At 37.7% G+C, this 25,226-nt stretch overlaps 1 protein-coding gene across 1 annotated transcript in view; it reads left to right on the top strand.

Moving 5' to 3' along the window:
• Positions 1-8,052, top strand: part of ZPLD1 (zona pellucida-like domain containing 1) — a 44,234-nt gene extending 36,182 nt beyond the window's left edge. Inside the window, exons 9-11 of the mRNA XM_006772589.2 lie at positions 552-660; positions 6,950-6,979; positions 7,388-8,052. Of these exons, the coding sequence (XP_006772652.1) occupies positions 552-660; positions 6,950-6,979; positions 7,388-7,563 (315 nt within the window). The 3' untranslated portion in view covers positions 7,564-8,052. The remainder of the gene's footprint in view (positions 1-551; positions 661-6,949; positions 6,980-7,387) is intronic.
• Positions 8,053-25,226: the final 17,174 nt, after the last annotated feature.

Genomic DNA, 25,226 nt, shown 5'->3' with positions numbered 1-25,226 from the left:
AAAAAAAAAATTCTATTGCTGACAGATCTTCTTGGGGTCACGTCAATATTAACCTGAGAAAAATACAGGCACATTTTATAATATGAAATGACTTTAGTGTGTTTATATTTATGTTCAAATTCATGAATTTCTTTATCGTTATAGACTAGTTTAGTCCTAACTAGCTATAGCAGATGGGGTTAAATGGAGAGTCCACATTACCTGGGCTCTGTGCTGACCAACATTTCAGGGAAAGATTTATTAAAGGCTTGAGAGAAATAAAAGAGGAAAAGTTTGATAAACACAGCTCTTTTTTTTTTCAGGGGAGCCACTGAGCTGTGTAAATTAATGAGGCAATGTGCTACTATAATGGGAGGAAATAAGAAATGTGGCCACGCCAGGATAAGAAACACTGTAGCAGTTATATGTAAAGTAATTAAATAAATGCACAGAAGTAAATGAATAAAATTAAACATGTGGTATCTCTTCTAAAAGAATCTGCTTTCCAAATGGCCATAAAGAAACAATTTCGTGCCAGTGTGGAATTTCATTTGTTTTCATTAACTCCTCAGAGTTGCAGCCACAGAGAAAGGAGAGATGCAGGGAGGAGGACCACTTGGAGCCCCCAGAGCACTTCTGGAAATGCCATCCTCTCTGCGGGGCCCATCATCACGCGGAGCGGTAAGAGGGCCCCTCCTTTTGTGTGTAGTAATAGTCGGTTACAAAATGGGTTGTTAGTTGGCTTCTAAGGAGAACACAAAGTGGTTCCTAAAGAGCGCTAATTAACTGTAAGACAAGATAAACTGCCAAACAACTTTAATTTCACAGTAGTTTCCTGTTTACTCAACTTACACAAAGGGTAGTATTGTCTTTATCACATTTCCCTTTACACACACACACACACACACACACACACACACACAGAAAGTATACCATCCTGGACAGTTTCACTTGCCCTTCCCAATTCACTCTACTTTCCCCGCCCTGCCCTTTGCCCCTGAAGACTGGCCTATAGGGGGCCTCGCCACCCAGTTTCTGGTTGGGCTTGGCCAATAGGTGGCGCTGTCAGAGAATGGGAGTGAAGTCCACCCAGCTCCTGCCAGACAGCTCTCTCCACAGAGCTGGTCTCAGAGCTTGTCCCTCCCCTTCACCCATTGCCCAATTAACTTTACTTTCTCTTGGGAATTCTCTACATTTTTATTAATAGTCTATTAAACACTCCTTAAATGGCCCAGTTTGCATACCCTTTCTTTTCTCCCAGGATTCTGAATGTTACATAACCCTGTCTAATGTACTCTTTCATACTCATGAATCTACTAATAAATCAGCACGAAACCAGAGACATCCAGAATAAAACATACATGCAGTGTAAACAAAACAAATTAAATTTTAATTAAAAAAAACCTGAGTAGTTCCATCTTTTGCCCTAACAAGCTTTGTGACTTGGGAATTTTATTTCAGTTCTGTGGGCAAATGTTCCTTCATTTTTAAAATAAAGGTTTTTTAAATAAAAATAGCCTTAAAGATTCTTTCTAAATCTATAGTTCTAAATTTGTCTTAAAAAGCAGAATTCTGATTTGGGTTATGTTGTAATATTTTTTCTCTATTTTATATTAGCCATAAGTCGATTATTGTATTTCAATTAGATTATCTTTACCTTTTTTTCCAACCCACAGTGAAAATTTTTTTTGCCTGAAGTAGGTAATTAAGCAAAAAGTGGTTTGGGCTTGAAAAATCCACACGATTGCTTTATTCATTCCCTTGTGTTTATATTGACATAGCATTAATAAAAGCTAACAGGCCTTTTAAATAATGCATACATTTATTAAATATAAAATTTCAGACTTAGTCCACACTCCTGAGGGTTGGTATGTGTTTTGAATGGTTTGAAAAGAACTAGTTGGTGGTTTATAAAAGGCCCAAGTCTTATCTCTATTTAGCTGTCTGAAATAGCTTCTATAATCACACTGCATGGAAACTCAGCTCTTGTTGCCAATGATTAGGAATGTTTTGGGGTTGGTACAATAAAAATATTTTTATTTCTATAGAGTGTGTCTAGTGTTAGTTTGCTGTAAGAAAAGAACCTTGAGCTGAAACTGGTTTGGCTCAGTGGATAGAGCGTCGGCCTGCGGACTGAAAGGTCCCAGGTTCGATTCCGGTCAAGGGCATGTACCTGGGTTGCGGGCACATCCCCAGTGGGAGATGTGCAAGAGGCAGCTGATCGATGTTTCTCTCTCATCGATGTTTCTAACTCTCTATTTCTCTCCCTTCCTCTCTGTAAAAAATCAATAAAATATATTTTAAAAAAAAGAAAGAAAGAAAAGAACCTTGAAAGTTGAGTAGATGGCTTTTCCTCTTATTAACCTCTTTGCCTTCCCTTTTACTGGAACCAAATTGAATTTATTTATTTTTTAATTTAAATATTACACATTTCAAATAATTTGCTAGTGTAAGATAATTTTCAAAAAGACCAAATTTTCTATAGATCACCAAGTAGAAGTTTCTAAATAGCTAACCAGCGATTCAGGTTTGCAGGTTTATTCATTCAATCTATGTTAAAAACTCAACGAAGTAATGCCCTAGATCACAACACCACTGATGCCATGCTGGTTTTCTTCCTTTCTAAGTTCAACGTGCTTTTACCTCATGGGTGATATTTATTCCCAACACAATGAGGTTGTCTCTTAGTCACCTTGGGCTCTCCACTGGCAAACCTCCCAAAGGATATGTTCAAACATTACAGATCCGCTTCCTTCCTCTCTCACTCTCCGTGGATTTATTTTTCCTAAGTTAGATAAATAGCAATAGGATGTTTCTCATTTTTTGGTGATCACGGTGGTCTCACTGTGTAGAGGACCATATATAACAATGTTTCCTAAATAATGTAATTACTTACTAAATAATATTTTAAATTCCACGTAAACCCAGAATTCAGGAAATCAAGCTGTATCCATCCTCAGGCAAATCCAATATAAACTTAATGTCCTGCTTAATGACCAAGGCAACCTTCCTTCCTTAGTTTCACTCTGTTTTTACCATAGGTCAGCTAGAATTTATCTCTCCAGATCCTATGGCCGATTTTATAGAGAGAAGTCCAATTTCAAGCTTGATTTGCTCTGGTCAAACCTCTCTGATACTTGCAAGTTTTGCTTTTTTTTTACTCATTGAACCACTCCTTTCCCCTAGACATTTGGCTTAGGTCAAGTTTAATAAGATGATAAACCTCAGAACTTTTGTTTTGTTTTTGTGTTTTAATGAGATCAAATCCATTCTGGTTATTTTTACCCAACGTTATTAAATCATTTTGTTAGTAGATTAAGGAAAATATTTACATCCTCAAAATTCAAATACCCACAAAAGTTCTGAAGTGTTATTCTTTAAGATCCCAGATACTAAAACTATTTGGTAGGAAAATGCTTATCATGTGGTACAATTCTGGAAATTTAAATGTATCATCACTGAAAAACAATAGTAACAAATAGTTTATTTACATAAATTCCAATGGAGAAGTCCAAGACAACCTCTTGTTCAACTACTCTCACTGGGTATTTTGGGTAGTTAATAATTCACCTAAGTGAATTTATTTAGCCCCTATAAGGGATAGGCACTCTGGTAGGAATTTGGAATATAATAGAGAACAGGCCACAGTCTTTGCTCTCAGTGGTCTCAGAGTTCAAAGGTATAGATAGACTATGAACAAAAATAACAGGGTGGAAAGTAAGAAGTTTGAAGGCTCTGAACTTGAAATATGTGGTTCATTTTACTACATACGTAATTGAAAAATTTTAAAAAAATAACTTGTGCCCAGTTGGTGTAGCTCAGTGAACTGAGCATCGTCCCATGGACCAAGAGGTCCCAGATTCAATTCCCAGTCAGGGCACATGTCCAGGTTGCCGACTAGATCCCCAAAAGAGGGTGTGCAGCAGGCAGCTGATTGATGTGCCTTTCTCATCAATGTTTCTATCTCTCTCTCTCTCCTTCACTCTTCCTCTCTGAAATCAATAAAAATATGTTAAAAAATAGCTTGCTCTAAGAAAGAAAACTATTCATTTTGCATATATTTTTGTACTAATGTTCTTTTCCCCCCATTTATTTCAACTACTTATATGAGAGAAAAGTAGAGAATGATAATTTATCTGCCACTTGTGGCTTTGGAGCAGCTGTGGCATTACTGTGACCACTTTTCTCCTATTGGTCCTCAGCTAACGTTGTGTTTTTGAAGAACCCATCAAGTTTAGTATTCTAATCTGATCTAATTCCAGAAGGTATATTTTGGCATATATGTCTATGTTAATAACAAGAGGACATGAAAACAAACAAACAAACAAAAACAGGAGTGTGGCCCTAGCCTCTTTGGCTCAGTGGATAGAGCACCGGCCTGGAAACTGAAAGGCTGTCTGGGCGTGTGGGGGAGGCAACTAATCAATATGTCTCTCTCACATCATGTTTCTCTCTCTGTGTCTCTCCCCTTCTCTTCCACTCTCTCTAACAATCAATGGAAAAATGTCCTTGGGTGAGGTTTAACAGAAATATAGAAAAATAATTTAAAAAAAATACACAGGAGTGTGTGGTGACAAAAATTTTCTAGAAAATGTCTACCTCCCCTTTCTGGGCTCAATGGTGCTTTGATTTCTTTCTTTTTTTTTTTAATTGCAATGATACTTATATTGCTGGGCATGAGAAACAGCAGCCAGATCAAATTATTTTCTCTACATTTATCCACTATCAAATACAATTCCATACACTATTCAAGTATTACATGCTTTGATTTCAGCCATCTGCCAAACATAGGATGCTTCCAGTTTCAGAGTCCTAGAACCTAGAGCTGGTATGTCTCATGTGGCCTTTTGTCCCCACAGATACTTTGTTCACAGCCAAGTCTCCGTGGGTGACACCTGGGTGTAGGGCGAGGCTACTGGGTTAAGCCTCAGACTGACCTGTTGGCAAAGCCACAAACAAGTCCTAGTTTAGAGGGCACAGTCTTCTTAGCATAATTAGGCTTGACCTTATGACACTTCCTAGGTCCATCCTAGGTTGCTAATGGGCTGTGGGAGGTGCAGCAAGTGCTGCCAAAACAAGTGAAACTCACAAGAACATTGTAACTATGGTGACCACTACCTTGTTTACCTCTGGCTATAAAATAAAGGCTCAGCTTGCCTCTGGATCTCTCTCTGTGGCTTCAGCCAGGCACAGGAAGATCCACCTACACCCAGCTTATTCTCTTTGTCTGTCATTTCTTCATCCTTCACTGCCCTCACTCAGGCTTGTGAACCCTTGGCTGAGCTGGCTCCGCACACTGGGATATTGTTCTTATAGAAATGTTGGAGATAATGTGGGAGAGGAGAGGATACTCTGACTTTTCTTATTAACCTCAGGATGCAGAAAGTAGTTAGGGTACTTTTGCCTAATTTGGGACATAGAGGAGAAAGGAGCTTTCTATTTTTTTAAAGGAACATGTTTTAGAGCCAACGAGTTTGATTTCTAAACAAAGAATAACTATTAGAAAAAATTTTAGAGTGTTATATATTCTCCTCCATGTTCCAGGGAGGCAGTTTGCCTTAAGAAAGAGTCACATGGACCCTTTGGGTGAATTGATCACAGTTCCTTCATCCCATCTCTTTCCATGAAAAGAAAGCGTCTATAAAATGGTGTTGCTTGGAGGTTAGGATTTTCCTAAGGGTGCCTTCTAAGGAAAATTGGAGCTGTTTTTCTTTTTGTCCTATAGCAATGCAGCGCACCATTCTAAAGATTCCCGAGAATGTGTGCTCCATTAATTTTGGGCATTGCTCTTCAGGGATCAAACAGAGGAACCATCACTTCTGCCAAGACTCACATGTCTGAGAAGAAATGGCATCAGATATTTTATAAATAGCTCACCAAGTTCTCCCATCAATGGTTTCAAATGCTAATCCTAGAGTTTTGAAGCTTGAGATTTTCATCTCTGACTAAAAATATTTTTTCATACTTGGCTAGTTTACATTATTTTAGAAAAAGGATGCTGAAACTGAGCCTTTACTTGAACACATGTTTACTTTATCAAAGAGGCTGTGACAGATGGAAGTTTCTTCATCTGTAAAGTGGGGGTAGCAATCATATCCAAACCATATGGTTATTATGAGGATTAAATGTGATAAAATCCAAAACAGCACTTTGTAAACTGTATGGCACTACATACACATTAATTGTCATAATATTTATACTCCAAAATCTGTCAACTGCACTCATTTTATGGTTCACATAACAGTCACAAATGCACACACAACCACATATTTAAACACAAATACAAAGTTCACTTATTGTACAAGCTCCAAGGGTTAATTGCTATATGATTACCAAACAGGTAGTGAAGCCAAGTAAATGTGTTCATTGCATCTATTATTATGTTTGCCAGGAAAAAGTGAAAAATCAACAGCTTCCTAGATGCAAATTAACCTACAACTCAAGCTCAGACTTCATGTTTCCCTTTCAGTTAGTTATTAAGTGTGAATTTATCTTCTTGGAACGTAAAATGATGTTTTTGCTGATTACGATGGGCAAATTGGCAACACTTAAAATAGAGCAGCACTAAATAATGAATATTTCTCTATAAGAGAATAACAAATGGCAGGATATAGGGCTATAAAAAATGTAATAACTGTTAACAATTACTGCCCCCACTAACATGACTAAAGAGATAATGATGAAACAAAGCTGGCAGAAAAGAATACAGAACAGTATATTTTGCAATTATATTTGTGGCAGTGTATGGGCTTGGGAAACAAATAAATGATGAAATTTTTCACATGTGGAATGGAAAATTGGAAAGCAGAATTGTTTAGGAGAATTTTTATTATCGATTGCCTTCCCCATGGAGCTTATGGGTGAAGGTGAGGAGACATGTTGATAAAAAGTAATTATAGAATTATAATAAACATAGACAAATATTTGGAGACATAATATTGCTATTCTTTTTTTCTTTTTCCCCTTCCAGATGAGACTCCAACCAACAATTCACAGCTTGGTAAGATAATTAACATATACTGAAGCTAAAATGATGATTTTTTTTTAATTTTAAAGTTTTTTTGGTCATCAGTTGCAAATTCATAATCAAGTAAATATATTATAAGTCTGTTATATTTTAAATAGCAGTTCACTGAGGATTTCTGAATTATGTGACCTATTGGTCAATTTTTATTGAATTTTATAGATGACCTATTACTGTTTTTTGCTACCCTGTGGCTATCAAGCTTCTAAACAATATAATCCTTTGGTTGTTGAATTAAAAAATAGTCACATAGATTGTTGCTTGATCTAGTGTCATGCTGTTATTCTATAAGATACTGATGGCAGATGTTTTGCATATATTTAGGGATGCGATAACATGAATCTAACATTGGGCTTTCCACTGTGTTTGTCTTATTACTTACAGGTTCTCCAAATGCACCTCCTTTCCAGCTGAATGCCGTCACCAGTGCACTGATATCAGGAATGGTCATTCTGGGCGTCATGAGCTTTTCCCTACTCCTGTGCTCACTGGCCCTTCTACACAAGAAAGCACCCAATAGTTTGGTGTTGAATGGCATAAGAAACCCAGTCTTTGACTGACTGTAATAGGTTCTTGCTCTGGAGAGAAGGCTCACTGTGAGACCGCAGTCAGTGTCCCATCTGAAATGAATGTGAGCCAGCACTTGATATTTGTAGGTTTGGTAGAATTCACAGTGTAGCTCTTCAGCGTGATGCTAGTGAAAGAATTTTGATAATATTGCTGTTGTCTCTTATGGATGTGGTCAGCCATATTTGTATGGCACCAATGATTATACTGACAACAAGCAAATAATATTCAGGATTTATATCTTACAGGATAAGTCATATTTTATTTTATTTCAATTTTGATTATTGGTTATAGAGATAAAAGATTGGAATAGAAGGGGAAAAAAGGAATTTTTTTTTAACATTTTGCCCCATAAGCATTAAAACCCCATGCACTGGCATTTAGATTTACAGTCCTGAAATGAAAATTGTTTTTGTTTTATTCCAGATTATTTCAGCTTGGGGATATACTTTCATTGGATTGGCCAATTTAGATACCTGAGATATATTGGACTGATTTCCCAAATCAACATTATTTTCTAGAAAAACTTTTGGGAAATGTATCTTTTTTAAAAAAAATATTGAATTTATTGGGGTGACATTGATTAATAAAATTAAATAGGTTTCAGGTGTACAGTTTATAATACATCATCTGTATATTGTATGGTGTGTTCACCACCCCTAGTCAAGTCTCCATCTATCACTGTTTATCCCCCCTTTACTCTCTTCTACTTCCTCCACCCTCTTTCCCATTGGAAATCACCATACTCTTGACAGTGTCTGAGTTTTTTGGTTTTTTATTTTGCTTAATCCCTTTACCTTTTTTTTTTCCTAGTTGGGAAGGAATGTTGTGGAGTATCCATTTCTGGTCAAACAGTAAAAATAGTTTTCAACCTCTGAACAATACTCAGTGACCATAGACCATCATTCCTTTGGCTGTGATCAGCTGCCCCATGTCAGCGTGTGTTGGCTCTTCTCCAGCAGCTGGGCTTCCAGCAGTGAGACAATTGCAATGATTGTTCTTAACTCAAGGACTACTATTTGGAAAAGCAAGCTGTAGTTGTGGGAAGAGGACCTTGTCCCCAAAAATAAGCATAATGTTCTTGTGCGGGATTTTAACGATCTAGGTCTTTTTTTAAATTTTCTCCCCTAGAACAAAGAGAAAATAGGTTAAATGTATTTTGCATATATTTGTTGGAGTCTCCAAAAATATCGTTCTTTCCTACAAATTTCTGAGGCTGACAAAACAAATAGTATGGAGGAGGCTTTATGTTAAAGGTGTCTTCTTGAAAGTGTTATAATTGCTATTAAATAAACAGTATTTTCTTCTAATAATAAGCTGCAAGAAGCATTGGACACTTTACCAGTTTTGCTAAAATTTTAAAAAGCCAAGTTTTAAGCAGTCTCTGTTCTTACAAGAAGAAAACACACAAAAAACAACCTTCCCTTTGATCAAGATAGCCACACAATTGAACAAATAAAACAATTTAAATACCAAAACCTAGAAATGCTGTGTTAACTATAAACATTTCTGTAGAAAATAATTTCTACTCAACATTTGTGACCCATTTTTCAGTACTTAATTTACTACACTACATGCAAATCACTATGCAATTTTAGATTTGACTCAAATAAAGTATCTGAATTCTTTTTGTTGTTTTTTTATTAACATTTTTTAATGTTGACATTATGGCAGGTATCCCCCCTTTTCACCCTCTTTGTCTACCTCCACCCACCCCCACATCCCCTACCTTGACCTTCACCAAATTATTACCTGTGTCCATGGGGTATGCATATATGTTCTTTGGCTGATTCCTTCACCTCCTTTATCTATCCACCACCTCCTCTTAGGCATGGGCCAGTCTGTATGTATCTACACTCTTAAATTAATAATTAAATCAATCATCAAATCAAAAAAGCGCCTTTCATCCAGTTTGGCTGAATAGTTCAGAAGAAAGTGTTTATGTTACAATATTTAGCTATATAATGGCCTCAACTTTCTCTTTCAAGGTGTAGGCATAGTCAGATTGACATGGGATCTGGAAAGTTTCTGGATAATTTCTTCAATATTAAGTCTACTACTTAAAGAGCAAATCTCCTCTGTGATATTTCACAATAACTTTGATGTGACCTTCTGAACTCTATCTGTGTTAGCAAATTTATTTTCTAATATAAAGGGAAAATTGTGCAAAAAGAAAAATATGGACAATGGTACTTATGTGACCCTAAATGTATGTAGATCATATTGAAATATTCTGGAAAATCTATTTCAGATACTTTAAGTGAATTGCCATTGGCCTGAGGATTAAATCCTATGAATAGGACATAATATCATTGCCACTAGTTTGTCAGTTTGATTTTTGTGTTTTAGGATGGCTACTGTTTCAGCTATTGACCTTTTAACTTATGTACACCATACTGTAAAACTGAATAACAGGCATATCTCACAAGCAACTTAAATCTCATATTATTTTTTGCCACCCTTTCTGCATAAGTGGGAGAATCAGAGCTATTATGAGACAAAGCAGATCTGTTTTATATACCTTTGTTCTTACAAACCTGCAGTTGCTTGTAGTATGTGGCTATACTAAATATTCTGGTTACTATAGTGTGGAAACCTTACAGATTTGTGCAAATGTTCCTTCAGTTTTAATACCTCAGACTGTTGTTTGCACTTCAGGGGTAAGGTGTGATGACATGTAAAAAATGATTGTTTAATAAAATAATTGTAAATGAATTTTGTTAAAATAGTGACTCTTTCAAAAAAGATAATTCTCCTTTCTATTCTTTCAAAAACATTGAGGAAGATTAAATTTAAAATAAAATGCCTAATGCAACAGGGAAGGGCAGTGATCTCTGAATGCAGCTGCACGAAGCCCACCTCTCCATACTGAGCTTCCTTCTTAGCCATGGCCCTGTGTTGGGAGACATATCTATGAGGTCAGCAGAGGGTAGAGAAAATAGTACACTTTACCTTGAGTCTGAGCTCTCACTAAAACAGACTGCAATTTGTCAAACTTTGAGGGCAAAGTCAAAACTGAATAGACAAGGAACTCAGCTCCTGCCCAGAGTTGCATAGTCACTCGTGACAGTTCCATCAGGCTTGAGCTGTCATCCCTTGTTTGGGATGTGACACAGAGTTAAGGAGAAATCCTTTTCCCAACCCAGGGAGAATTCAGTCTTACAGAAGTGAGTACTACTCCGGGTCCTCAAGAATTGGCAATTAGCTTTGGGAACATCATAGACATGATCGTTCATGAAGGGGCCTTGTCAGCTGTGGAAAATGTAAAGCAGTAAACTTCCTGAGTCATGAGCAGGAGAAGGCATGGGAGACTGTTTTTTGTGAAAACATACGCGTCATCATTTGAGGGTTTCCGAGAGCACTTAGTGGGAGAGAAATGGAACAAGATGGAGCGCCTTCTATCATGACAGTGGGGGCTGTTAGGCCAATACACATTTGCTGTCATTCCATATTTATAAGAAAAAAAGGCAAGCTGTTCACAGATTGATTGCTTTTGAGAATGAAATTCCTCAAGTGTACTAGTCAGAGATATTTAATATGAAATCATCTAAATTTGTAATTTAGAAAACAATATAGTTGGGTGGTAAAAAAAACAAGTAGCAGAGTTAGCTGATGCATTAGTCAGGATAGTCCAGAGAAGAACGAATAGGACATGTGTGAAGAGACTGATTTTAAGAAATTGCTTACATGATGACAGAGGCTGACAAGTCTCTATTCTGCAGTCATGAGCACCCAGGAGAGTTGCTGGTGTATTTCTGGTTAGAAAGCCAGTGGACTGAAGACCACAAAAGAGCCATCCTTTTTATTTGTGTCCAACACAGGAATAAACCAGTGTCCCATCCTTCTTGTTCATGGGAGGCTCAGCCTTTTTGTTCTGTTCAAGCTTTCGACTGATTAAATTGGGTCTGCCCACATTAGGGAGGGCAATCTGCTTTATTCATTTATTCAAATGTTAGTCTCATCCAGAAAAATTCAATAGACCTACCCGGAATAGTGCATGACCAAATGTCCGGGCAAACTATGGCCCAGTCAGATCGACACAGAATGAGCCATCACAGTGGGTAAACTTGCAAACACACCATCAATATGTGTCACACTGCTGAAAACCAAGTGATAAACAACCCAGTAATAGTAAGGGAATGAACAAATTAAAATGTTGCAAAGTTTGACAGTCTACAAGTAAAATGATTTTGAAATATTTACTGTTTGGAAGTAGGGGCTTACGAGCATAGGGTTCTCCTTTATATTACCTGGCAGTATGGCTCAAACAGAGAAAAGACAGGGGCATAAGTCCATGAGCTTATGATGAGCTCCAAAATCACACCAAATGATCACACACCATCAGGAGAAACCGGGCAGGCGGCCTGGCATCCAAGTGCTGATGGCCCCGCATCCTGCAGGCTGGTCATTGGAGCAGAGTGAGCGGTGACATCAGCGGTGACAAAAGGCCAGAAGCAGTATAGAGCATAAAACAGCAAAGCGGAGATAATAGGGGGTAAATGCAGAGACGGGATGTGCTGGACACTGGGAGAGTCACCTTCTTAGTGGAAACGGGTTCACTGGGAGGAGACAGAAGTAGACTCTTTGGTAGCTGTTGCCCATATTTCTCACGACGCTGGCCTGTCTGCTCCAGAGGCTCAAAAGAAGTGCAAACTGAATAAACATCAATCATATTTCCATGTTTGTGAGAGTCTCTTGCCTGATAGCCCACTGGTAAACAGAGGAGTCTCTGCAAATTTGAATAACACAGGAGAACTAAAACAGCCTCCATTAATGCCACATTTTACTGAGATACCAAGGAGAGAATTGATTAGGGGGTTTTCTACTCATAGGTTCTAGACATAATATTTGGAAATCTCTGTTCAGTAAACTTCATTTATAAAATGCTTTGTATTCTTGGCAAAGTGAAATTGAGAACTCAGCTTGCTCTCTGGATAGTTCAAACCACCCTTCCCTTTCACCTCTCTATCTGGGATATTCTGTTTTACCAAAATTGCCAATATAATGTCCTCAGTTTTTCCTTTCATTTTCTATGTTGAAAAGAGAAGTGCCGTCACTGTATGGAGGGTTAGTCAGAGGCAATGTAGCTTAAATGTTGAGGTGTGTTTTCATCTGGAGCCGAGCTGTATTAGCATTGCCCAGAGCGAAACGGTTCCTGAATAATCCCCAACACCTGAAGCTCCTGAGAGAGTTGTTGTTTGACAATTTCACACAACTCTGCCTTAGAGTTATACAGGTCCTGAAGCTATTTCTCCTGTATGTAGTTTGTAACTTTCTTTTTTACAGTAGTGAACAACCGACTAAAAATGAAAAATTACCCTAGAGGAAATACAGTACTTTTTAGAAATTTTTTTTACTGGGGAACTGGACTGGTTTGTTTTTTTAAAGCTATTTTTTGCTAACATGTATTTTGTTGTTGCTAAAATGAGGAGGCTGAGAATGATGCAGAGTGCCCACTGAGAGAGAAATTAAACCCAGGAATCTTTCTTAAATCCTATGAAAACAAATCATGTATATACTTTTTTTTTACATAACCCTAACTTGAAATACAAAGGTGATTCACTATCTCTCATTAAAAGGTGTATTACAACTTTAATACTTTATTTCCAGTTTGTCAATAGATACCTAACGAGAATTTCTCTTATTTCACACTCCACCATCCGTGGATTGTAGCCTTGTTCCAAAAGTAGAGGCAAAGGGCATCAATAGTCTACAGAACTTTCCTAGAAGCTGCAACATTGTCTCATATTCCAGGAGCAAAAACTTAGTCACATAGTCATGCTACCAGCAAGGGTGTCTAGGAAATATTTTTACTGTGGGTGTCCACATTAGTCTACGACCATCAGAGGGTTTCACTTATATTCCTGTTATATAAGTAATGCCATCATTTCCTCATAGCCTTAAAATGTTAGATGCACTGATATACAAGGATGTTTATCAATGTGCTAAAGGCCCGGTGCATGAAATTCATGCACAGGGGGTTGGGGGGGTCTCTCAGCCTGGCCTGCACCCTCCCAAAATCTGGGACTCCTCAGAGGATGTCCGACTACTTGTTTAGGTGCAATCCAGGACCACTGGCTCCTAACTGCTCGCCTGCCTGATTGACCCTAACCACTCTGCCTGCCTGGCTGATCGCCCCTAACCCCTCTGCCTTGGTCCCCGCCACTGTGGCTTCATCCAGAATGACATCCAGAAGGTTGTTTGGCTGTCTGGTCTAATTAGCATATTATGCTTTTATTATTATAGATTATTTTCTAGTAAAAAATATTAGATGCTGCTTAAATGTTCACAAATGCAGAATTCTTCTATGTATTATGCTATTTTTCTGTGATATTAATAATATGTAGACACTGAAAATCAGTTATAAAAAACTTTACTAAATGAGACAATGCTTATGCTATAATAAGAAAAGAAAGAAGCAGGAGACAGAACTGAATATATAATATGAAGTCACACAGAAAAAAGACAGGAGGAAAATTGATAGAAATGATAGCTTTGGTCAGTAAGGAAAAATAATTAGTTTTAATATTAGTCTTTTTACACTACTGCCCATGTGTTCTCCTTTTTAAGAAAATATCCAGATAATTTAAATCAGAAAGCAATTTTAGTTGCCTGGTAATATAGAAGTTGAGGAAGGGTTTTATCTGTATTATTGAGGTAACTGCAGCAATTCTCAACATTATGTAATTTATCTACTGAAAAAATTCCTCTGTACCTAATCTAATAAGCACATGTACAAAGAAAATAAAAATCCAAACTTTCCTGAGAGATAGTGAAAATGCAACTGCTTTTTTATTCCTAAACAATTCTAACATTTTACTCAACATGCAAATGGCCTGCAATGCACTTCAGATTACACAAAGGCAGATACTAAGCAGAGTTTTGGAAACTCTGGCTTCTATTGGCGGCAATGAATGAGCTCTCTTTCTCATTGTTTTTCATTCGTGCATTTGTTTTTCTCACAGTGCTAACACTTGTTATGGCCACATAGCCAGGCTCACACTGAAAATGAATTTATGCTCTGGGAAATGATTAAAAAGCATCATCATCTTCATTATGCCAACAATGAAAATTATGTTTGCTCCTGCTCTGTGGAGTTGATGGCTGAAATGTTTGAAAACGATATTCGGGCATTTTCCTTCTCACTGGGGAAAAAAATCCTTGCTACTGTTATTTTTTTATTTTTATTTTACAAATAATCTGTTTTTCTCTTGCCCTTTAGAGCTCAGAAAAGCTGCATGTAATGAATGCTGTTTGTACATAAAGGCAATTTCCAGAATGAGTATAATGACACTGCCTGTTGATTCTGGAGAGAAATAGCATATAAAAAAGATACAGAAACTCTCCAGATTACCCCTGTAGTCCAACACTACCATATTTTGAAGTAAACAAGTAACTATTTTCTATGCATTGTTACCTCACCCCATCTCCCAGTAAGAGCAATGATAATTGCTTTGTCGACTCTTCCTGTTCTTGCCATTACCCATTAAGTATCCCTGAGAATGGATAGCCAGGACTCCATTGTAAACAAAACTCTATAAGTTCCAAATTCCTGCAGTTTTCCTCCAAAAATGGACCTATCCTCAAAATGGCAACCAGCACAAATAACTGTATGCATACCCGGAATGCTTGAAATAATGCCTTGAAAGGTGTGTGGCTTTTCCTAAATTGTCAAGTGTGTGGTTCAAAAGGAGTCATATTTTGCTCAGCTTGAAATCATTTTTCTTTCTTCATATAGGAAAAAAGGGAAGAACAAAGCCAAAGATAGCAATCAATGTGTATCTTTTGCTCTTCAGTTAAAATACTTCCCCCAGTATCTAAACTCTGTGCTAACTCTAAATGGAAGTCAAGAAGCAAAGAATAATGTGCTGTTTTAATGTAGATGGAAGATAAGATGTTGAGACTAAATTAAAAAAACAACAACACACCAAGATATATTCATTCCACTCTCACATTTAAATAATGCTCACATTAAATAATGGTTCCAAAGGAACTGTCAAAATGAAACAGTCCGTCATAGCTTACCCCGCCGAGCTCTGACAGCTATAAAAGTATAACGCTTACAGTGAAGCTATGGGAGTTACTTTTTTAAACATCATTTGCAAAACAGGAGCAAAACCTTTTATTTCTATTTGATCATTGGAAAAAAGTGAAAAAGTCCTACCTTATTGATTGGGTGAACCTTTCTAGATTATATTGATTATGCAGGGCTCCCTCAAGGAATCTAAACCACGTAGGACAAAATTGAGGTTTGAGGAACTATGCATAAATCACAAAGGTATAGGCATGATTGTTTTTAACTTCTATCTTTCATCTATGGCTGTGCTTTCTATACTCAGGGAAAATCTGTAACTTACTAGGAAATGTATAAACTCTGCAAATCAGTACTTAGAGCCTTACTTAAAATCAAGGAATTGAGCACTTTTATTATAAAGCAGATTGCTTATTCTTGACAGCTGGAATCCTACCATAGCCAACATTGGTCTGGAATAAAGAGAAAATAAATTGGAAACTTGGAATTTCTCTAGAAATATAGTCCTCAAAGTGTTATCGATGAGGTGCCCTCTGTATCCCCTCCTGTTATTGGTGAAAGTGGAGTTTTGGGGGATGCGATGGGGGAAAGAATTTCCTGAGGTCCCCATGGGAGGATGAAGTGTCATGGAAAGCTTTATTGATGATGTAACATTAAGAGGGTCCCCTTCTAAGGTCCCATTTCCTTCCTCTTATCTTACCAGGAAAGGAGTCCTGCCTTGTCTTCAGCAGAGCTCGGTTAAAGCCACTATCCATAGATTCTGCTCCATATCAAAGAACAGTCCAGTCCACCATCTGGCTAGCTTAGCTTGAGTTCCCAGCTGCAGTCCATTGCGTGTGGGATCCTCATGGCCATGGGCAGCCACATGGCAGGCTAGGGCATGGGTGACTGTGAGTGACAGAGCAAGACAGTGCAAGGGAGTGGGGGAGAGAGAGAGAGAGAGAGAGAACGAGAGAGAGAGAGAGAGAGAGAGAGAGAGAGAGAGAGAGAGAGAATTCTTTAGGGATTATATATTTCCAAATTATTGTGAACTTGCCTTGGGGTCCTAGGCAGTAATCTTTGTCCCTAGGTTAGACTGACAGACAAGCACCTCCCATACATCACCCTTACTTCACTGCCCATGTTCCCATCTTCCTCTTTGTTGGACCCCTTCCACCAGTGATCTGTAGGGAATGGTCCAGTGGTTCCCTGGGGAGTGTAAAGTTGCAGCTTCCTGGTGAAGCTACCCAGATGACCATGCTTAGACTGTCTGGCCTCCCCTTTGCTCTCTTCCTATTTTAATATTAATTAGCCAATTGTTACTGTAATAAAAGTGTAGTTCCCCTGACCAGCACCATCAGTCTTACCTGGGCATTTGTTAGAAAGGAAATTTCTCAGAAGCCAATCCAGACCTAGTCAATCAGAAACTGAGGGGGAGGAGGCATATTTTCTATTTAACGAGTCCTGTGATTGATTCTGCTGAATATTAAAGCTTGAGAACTACTGTCCTGGAATAAGATTTAAGATAATTCCAGAAAGCGGAAAAAAGTTCCCCATTCACATGTGTCAGCATCTCTATATCCAATAATAGAAAGGAAGAGCCATACTACCTAGTGTCTAGAACTGGACATACACCTCCATTATGAAATCAATCTGTACACATTTTTACCTGATTGATTACACTTTCACTTATTGATCACCAGAGCTGATTCAGCCAACCTGCTTGTTGCAGGTGTGTACTTTCCCCATCAATCTCTTTATTTATTCTTTGGATGTAGTAATTTATATGCTTGGTTAAAGAGAGTGAACTTTTCCGATGGAGACTGTTCTTTCGTCAAGACATACACATACCAGAATTCCTCTGCTCTTCTCTATTACATTGCTTAGGAGCAGTGACTGAGCTTGCCCAGGGCAAGTCCCTATTGTCTAGATTGTATAGATTCTGTGCCTGGCAATCCTGTATAATAAAAGTGTAATATGCTGTGTCCAACCATTCATGCGACCCTTTGTTTGACTCTTCTACCAGTCACTATGACGTGAACTGGCCACCATGGGGCAGATCCTTTGACTGGCAGGTTAGCTTGCTGCTGGGGTTCGGCCAATCTGGACTGGGTGATAGGGCTGGACATACCCTGGAACCCTCCCGTAGACCCTCCCCGGCCAGCCGGCCCATATCAGCCAGTTGGGACTGGGCTAGACAGCCCCAATTGGCCCAGATCGCCGGCCAGGTCAAGGAACCTCGCCTGTGTACAAATTCATGCACCAGGCCTCTAACCTTATATAAAAAAGCCTAGGTGGCATCATGCCCTTGTGCAACACACTTGCACGACGTCATCACAAGATGGCTGCCACAAGATGGCCACACGCACAGCGGAGGCGGGGCCTGGTGGCTGCTCCATGTGGTGAGGCTTTGGGGTCCCTTGGCTCTGTGCAGAGCAGAGGAGGATGGTCCTGGAGTCTCCACCGCCTCGCGTAGAGGAGGCAGATACTGGTGGAGAAGGTGGGTCTTGGCAGGGAAAGGCAGTTGTGGGTGATCACTCAAGCAGGGAGTTAGGCATCAATCAGGCCAGCAGGGGAGTGGTTAGGGGGTGATCAAGCTGGCAAGCAGAAGCAGTTAGCAGCAATCAGGCAGGCAAGAGGTTAGGAGCCAGCAGACTTGGATTGTGAGAGGGATGTCCCAGATTGGAGAGGATGCAGGCCATGTTGAGGGACACCCCCCTGTGCATAACTTTCATGCACCAGGCCTCTAGTATTGTATAATAGAAAATAATATATGCTTTAGAATCTAGACCCAATCACAGTTCTGTCACTTGTTAGCTGAATGGCCTGGGGGGAAGTAATTTAGCTTATTTGAACTTCCTTTTCTTATCTATGGAGTGAATATTCTCATAACAACTTTTTAGATTAATTTGAGGACTAGAGATAATCTAAATAAAGGTCTAGAAGTCAGTGAATATTAGGTCTTCCACCTTGCCATTTTCCCCTTACTATTGCACCTGCTTCTTGCCATTATCATGGCTTCTGCCTTCTTAATTTGTTTCTATGTAGGATGGTAGGAGATTAAGAGCATGGGTTATGGTGTCAGCCTATCTGTGTTTGAATCCCAGTGCTGAAACACATCCTGTGGTTTCTTCATGTTTACAATGTGAAAAGTAATACAGCCTACTTTCACAAGTTGTTGTAATGAATAAATGAGTATAGGGTACTTATCTAATGGCTGACAGAGAGAAAGCATGCAATTAATGTTAGCTAATTTCATTCTTCAATAACCCTGTTGTGACTTTACTTTTCTTCCTTGTGTCTTAAACATAGTACTTTGGTGGAGAAAATTATCTCTTCATTCATTCATTTAGCAAATACTTTTGAGAATCTACTATGTGAAAGAAATTGAGCACAGATCCTGCCTGAAGGTTTTAAAGCACAGATTTACATTTACCACTTACTATTTCTCCACATTAGTTTGCTAATCTCTAAAACAAGGAAAATAATCCCCTCTGTATCTATGTTTTAAATAAGATGAAATAATAAATGAGACTGCAAAAACAGAAATGAAAAGTTTCAAGTCCATATTCAGATAATCACACTGTGAATACCTCCCCAAATAGCAGAGCCTCAAGACAGAGCAGCACAGCTACTGCTCCTCCTTCCCAGACATATCCCCCACCCCCATATCTGTATTTTCTTTGGCAGCCTTCGTGCTTTTAGGAGAATGAGATGAGGGAGATAAACAAGTAATTTAACAAGTAAGAAATGAATAAACAGACCAAATTCATAAGCTTTTTCTTTTCTGCAAAAGCTTAAACTAAAGCTCTAGGGACTGCTTTAAATATGCTGTGTATCATCAAGGTTATTTATTGGAAAGGATATTTATCTACCAAAAAGACTAAACTCTAGAAACAAGAACTTGATTTTTAAGTACTGAATGACATTTGAGCGCCCATGTCTAGGGGTCACTGAATGACATTTGAGTGTCTGTTTGTTGGGGTCATTGAGTAACATTTGTGTGTCTGTGTTGGAGTCACTGGATGGCATTTGAGTGTCTGTGTGTTGGGGGAATTGATGGTTCCTGCCTGTTGCAGGCTGTAGAAGTGCAGGTTACTGAGGATCCAGTTTGGAACCACAGAAGACAAATCCAGCAGTGTTAGGGGCCCCTTCTCAATCCATGGGTAACAATAGATAGGGTCTTAAGTTGTTCTTGCTACTTCTAAGACACATTGCCATTGGGTCTCTAGAAATTCTCTGGACATCTGTGTGTACATCAGGCTACACTCTTGCTTGTTATTTGTCACCTCTCATGACTGGATGTCAGTTTCATTCCTGATGTGTTCTCCCATTATCTAACAGCCTGCATAACCCCTTTCACCCTCTATCCCTATCAATTGCTACCCAGGTCCTGTTCTGCTGCTGGGAGATCCCTCTTTCAGGACCCTCTACCACTTTCCCCTCATTGACTTTTATACCAGAGCAGAACCTAAGTCTGCCTGAGCGTTCATTTTCAATTGTACATGGTTGGGTTGGCCACTCCCATGGTATCTGTTGCACGTAGTTCTTATCCATGCTTATTCTCAGTTTGCCTCTCTTATGGTATATTCTGCTGAGCAGTCTCAACATCTGGATTGGTACGTTAAGATGTAATCTCTCAAAGAGAAAAATAGTAATTTCAAACTTCCCTAGACAGAAATTTGAGACGCAGGACATTTAAATCACAAAATTTTAAGAAGGCAAACAAAAATATTGTTAAATAAATGTTTAATTATTATTATAGCTAGCATATTAATTTTAAATAGTTTTAATTTATAGTATAGCACGATCTTATTTAGGTGTAGCATGTGGACTTTATAGCATAGAGTGCCCTCTAGTATAATCAATGTGTATAATCAAGGATGTTTACACTCTTTTTACTGGACTTGGAACATAACGTTACTATTAAATATATTTTAAAATTTTATGATTGTTTTTTTGGGCCAAGTTTAGGGTTAAATTTTTTTAAAATATGTCTTTGTTGCTATTTTAGAGAGAGAGAGGAATGGAGAGGGATAGAGACATAGAAACATCAATGAGAGAACATTGACCAGCTGTCTCCTATACACGCCCTACTGGGGATCAAGCCCACAGTCTGGGCATGTGCCCAGACTGGAAATAGAACCAGTGATCTCTTGGTTCATGGGTCAATGGCCAATACCAACCAGTCCAGGTTTACTTATATGCCACGTCTCTTGTCAAAAACACAGCTTTTAATTTCTATGGGGAATATTGTTTCTTTGGGAAAATACATAAATACATTACCTTTCATGTACAACTAACTGCTCGTCTACTATTTCAAATAAAGAGACCCAGTTTTTTTTTAAATTTCTATTGGAACTCTTTTCCTATATGTGTTTCCATTTGGGGATAATGATTTCCCTTGAGGTTATATGGTTGGGTTATGTGGTGGTCGAGTCTTTTATCATAAATCCAACACAAGGAGCTAAAGTTCTTAAAAGTGCATGTATGTGTGTGAGGATAGGGAAGGTTGTATGTGTAAATGTATTACAACCAAAAAAATCTTTAATTAGAAAACTATTTGACTTTAAAATAACACTATTGAAATAGAAGGTAAAAATTGAACTTACCCATATGCTACTTTTATTAGTAGTACTTTATCCTTTTAGTATATTATAATTCATGGCCTTGTTCAGAAATTTAGATTTTATTTGACCAATGAGGCCTGAAAAATCCTCTTCCTGGTCATCTGGATCAAGATGCACTCTGACAGATGCAGAGGTGGTGCTTCAACCACACAAGACAGCTGGAGGTTGGCAATAAAAGTAAGTCATGCCCAGGGCTGAAGGTGACGTCCAGAGTAGTGGAAATCACTGATCACTAGGAAGAATGTTGAACAAAAAGTTGGGAGACCTTCATTCACTTTGGTGAGTCATAATCTCTCTATACTTTTATTAGATTCCTTATTGTTGGGCTTTATTAATCTCCTGTAAGAAAAGCAAACAGCATTTCTTCTAAGTCATGTGTGTCTAACTACTTTAATATATTAACCTTTTAATAAAAATAGTATAATTACGTATGAAATCATGCTTTGCAACTTTACCTTTTCCAGACGTGGAGAGAGAATAACTCTTAGGCCTAATCATGCAGCCTTAACAGCAATAAATGTCATTTGATCACTTAGAACGCCTGTCTTAAGACTTTGTGTAATAAGTTATACATGCTATGATAATAAGAGCTCATAAACAGCAAATACCTAATCATCTTTTGTTTGTTATTGAAATCTTTTAATTTCATGCCAGTTGTTCTTTGTCATTATATATTGTAAGATGCAAATCCTCACAACCATATTTTAATACAAATAAAAAGCCATATAAATTTAGAAATGATTTCATTTCATCCATGCAATGTTCATTTCAATTTAGAATAAGCAAATATTTCACATGCACACAGTAAATCTCTTATAATCCCATTTTAAGGTTGTCAAGTATTCTGATTTCAATCCTATTTGACCAATTTAAATTGCAATTTAAATGGTTAGATTCTACCATTAGATTTTAATTATCTTCAATTCTATCAGAGCGGGTTCCAATCCTTCATAGCAAATTCATTTCCTGCTTAACCAAAGAGACAATACTCTTTAAGTAGGCTCCCTCTTCCCCTCCCTGCCACTGCTTGTACTTTTTCTGGAAACAGTTTTAACACAGACTGTTGTTTATTTCCTCTCTTACTCTACAACAAATTTATGAATAAAATTAGTAACACACCAATATAAGGGAAAGATGAGATGAGAAACATAATAATATTTACTTTGTGAAAAAAATGCTCATTATTTCTTTCACATTTGTGACTGAGTGACTTTATCATTTTAACTAGGAACCCTAAATACTCATAATAGTATTACTCTGCACCTGTAAGCCTTTCTTTGTATAGGTAATCTCAAATACAACCTTTTTTTCTAGAGAATATAAATAATGAAGTACATAGAGATAAAGAGTTCCTCCCAAGGTGGCCTGTGATTCAAGCACAGCACCTGTAAAAATCATAAAGAATCCATCCGAAGTGTACACATATATATTGTACAAGATTTAGCGTTAGAAAGCCTCATTCTTATTCTTGATTTAAACTATTAATCGGCATTTCTGGACAAGTCATTAATTGGTTGATACCAAAAAGGTCCCATTTAGTACACTGAAGCAATGACTTTCTAAGCGTTCCCACTAAACAGGATTTAAGTTAGGTTCCAGAAGAAACCCACACTAGTTGATATAGGTGTGCAGAAAGTCAGCGTGTTGGAAATGACTTTGTGACTGCATATGGAAACTTTGGGAATGCAGATATTGTCGTATATGACTAGGTAGCAAAAGGAAAATGATATTTTTCGCTTGAGACTTGAAGATTTTTAATGTAACCAGTGTCTAAGAGTGAAGGTGACTCTATCATGATGCTACAGTATCTTGGCAGAAAAGCTTCCCATTATTTGTACACCCTTTTAATCAAATTCTAGTGAGGCAAGAGATTGCCAAATTTCTTTAAATGGGATCTGTTGCCATTATAATCAAATCTGACAAGCTCCTGGCTCATACTTCAAAAGAAAGTATTGTTTATCCTTGAATCAAATAATGATTAACTTAAAAAAGGCAAATTAAATTTTTGTAAGATTTGCATATCTTACATAAAACATGCAGATATAAAAGGAATTTGCTTCTATGCCTGTCAGTGACCAGTATTAAGGAAGGTTGCTAATGTTGGTTGTCAGCTTTGGATTCAAACAAGTCCTGGCTCTGTCACTTTGCAAATTATATGACCTTGGACAAATTTCTTAATATCTCCATAGCCTCAGTTTTCTCATCTGTAAAGTGGAATGGCTACATATAGTTATGGAGAAGATTAAATAAGATCAGCTAATACAAATTCTCAGCACAGGGCCTGACACTTAGCCTGTCCTCAACATATCGGTGGTGGTGATAATGGTGAGTGGCCCTTAACTCACACTGAAGTCTTTGACAGTTGTTGCATTATCCATATTCAAGCAGTTGTCAGATCCTTCCGTATCTAAAATATCTCTAACATATTTCACATCTGTGCTTTATTGTATTCCTGCCTTTCTGCATTTATATCAGGCAGAATTCAAATGTGAAAATGTGTGAAATAACTGTAAATTCTAGCACACTATAGAATTATTAGTTGTTTTTAATATTTTATTGAAACTTACCAGAACTATAGTAATTAGCTGGCATCCGCCATTAGTCACTACACATTGCAGTCCATTCGCCACAGTGCTACCAAAGGTGCCTTTCATAGCACGTCTTTTAGATTAGACCTTTCCTCAAATATTTTCCAGGGCCTCTTAGCATGATGCACAACACTCTACCTAAGTGGGTCATTGCCTCTCTTTTTAACTTTAACTTCCAATATTTACCCTCACATCCCACCAACACCTGCTCTCCAACACTTCGGAAAGATGCTCTCTTCAAATTTGTTCTACATTTGCCTTATATATGTAGTTAACTTTTTAATTGAGTAGATATTGATTAATTTTTTTTCATATGACTTCTCTTTGTACCAAATGCTCTATTTCTCTTTCCATTCTTCAAATTCTATCTTTCCAGGTCCTACTTAAAGTTTTTTTGTTTTTTTTTTATATTTAGCCTTCTTGAATCTTTCATGTGAGGATCAACCTCTCCCTCACCTGTTCCCCATGTTTTAGACTACATCACCCTTCTACCTTAGTTTGACATTTACAACATAATCTGAGAATTCTGGAAGGCTAGGACTGAATCAGCATTTTTTCTCTACCCTCCATGATGCCTAGTGGAGCATCTTTCACAAGGGAGGTACTAAATCAGAAAAAGAAATATTAAGTCATTTTCTCTATGGTTGTATTTGCTAATACTGAGCTGTAGTAAATAAATTGAAGAACAAAAGAGCTGGATGGAAAAAAAAAAATATTCCCAAGCCTGGAAGGGGCAGAGCTTGGCTTTGATCTTCCCTTCCCTTTTCTGTTTGTGTATTTGTTAGGCTGCACTTTCTTTTGATATTTATTTTAACCAGAATTCACTAAAATAAAAATGTTAAGTGAAGGTCATGGATAAAAAGGTGGAGAGGGAAACAGAATTTCTCCCCAAAACAAAAGTGCCACTGTAGACCCAGTCTTTATTCTGTTTTACTAAGACCTATGACAAATCCCTGCTGTCATAGAGCAACAACAAAAAAAGTACATCAAGAACTCACTGATATTTACCTATGTATTTATTTATTTATTTATTTATTATTTATTTATTTGTCATTTGATAACAACTTGTCTTAGCTTGACCTGGTCAGTTTGCTATTCAGAGTAAGGTAAAAGTTCATCACAGAAAAAAATAAAATAAAAAGGCATTTATCAATGGTCATTCTCCTTATTTTCTGTATCCTATCTCTATCCCAGTATTTCATGGTTCTCTTTAGCCCTGATTTTCCTTTCTGGGTGAACTGTGAAAGATTAAAAGGCAGAGCTAGAAACTACTTTCTTGGCCTTCAATACCACCAAAGTGTAGGATTACCAATGTTTATACATCTATAAATCAGGTAACATAGTGAGTAAGGCGTCAAGCTTCTGAAATCTTCTTTCATCCCTCATGTAAATCACAGGACCCTCCTATGAACTCTGGGAAAGGTATC

Source organism: Myotis davidii, unplaced genomic scaffold, assembly GCF_000327345.1.
Source record: "Myotis davidii unplaced genomic scaffold, ASM32734v1 scaffold5, whole genome shotgun sequence".
Taxonomy (NCBI): Eukaryota; Metazoa; Chordata; class Mammalia; order Chiroptera; family Vespertilionidae; genus Myotis; species Myotis davidii.
The sequence above is the reverse complement of the archived record's forward strand: the minus strand, read 5'-3'. Positions and strand labels throughout refer to the sequence as shown.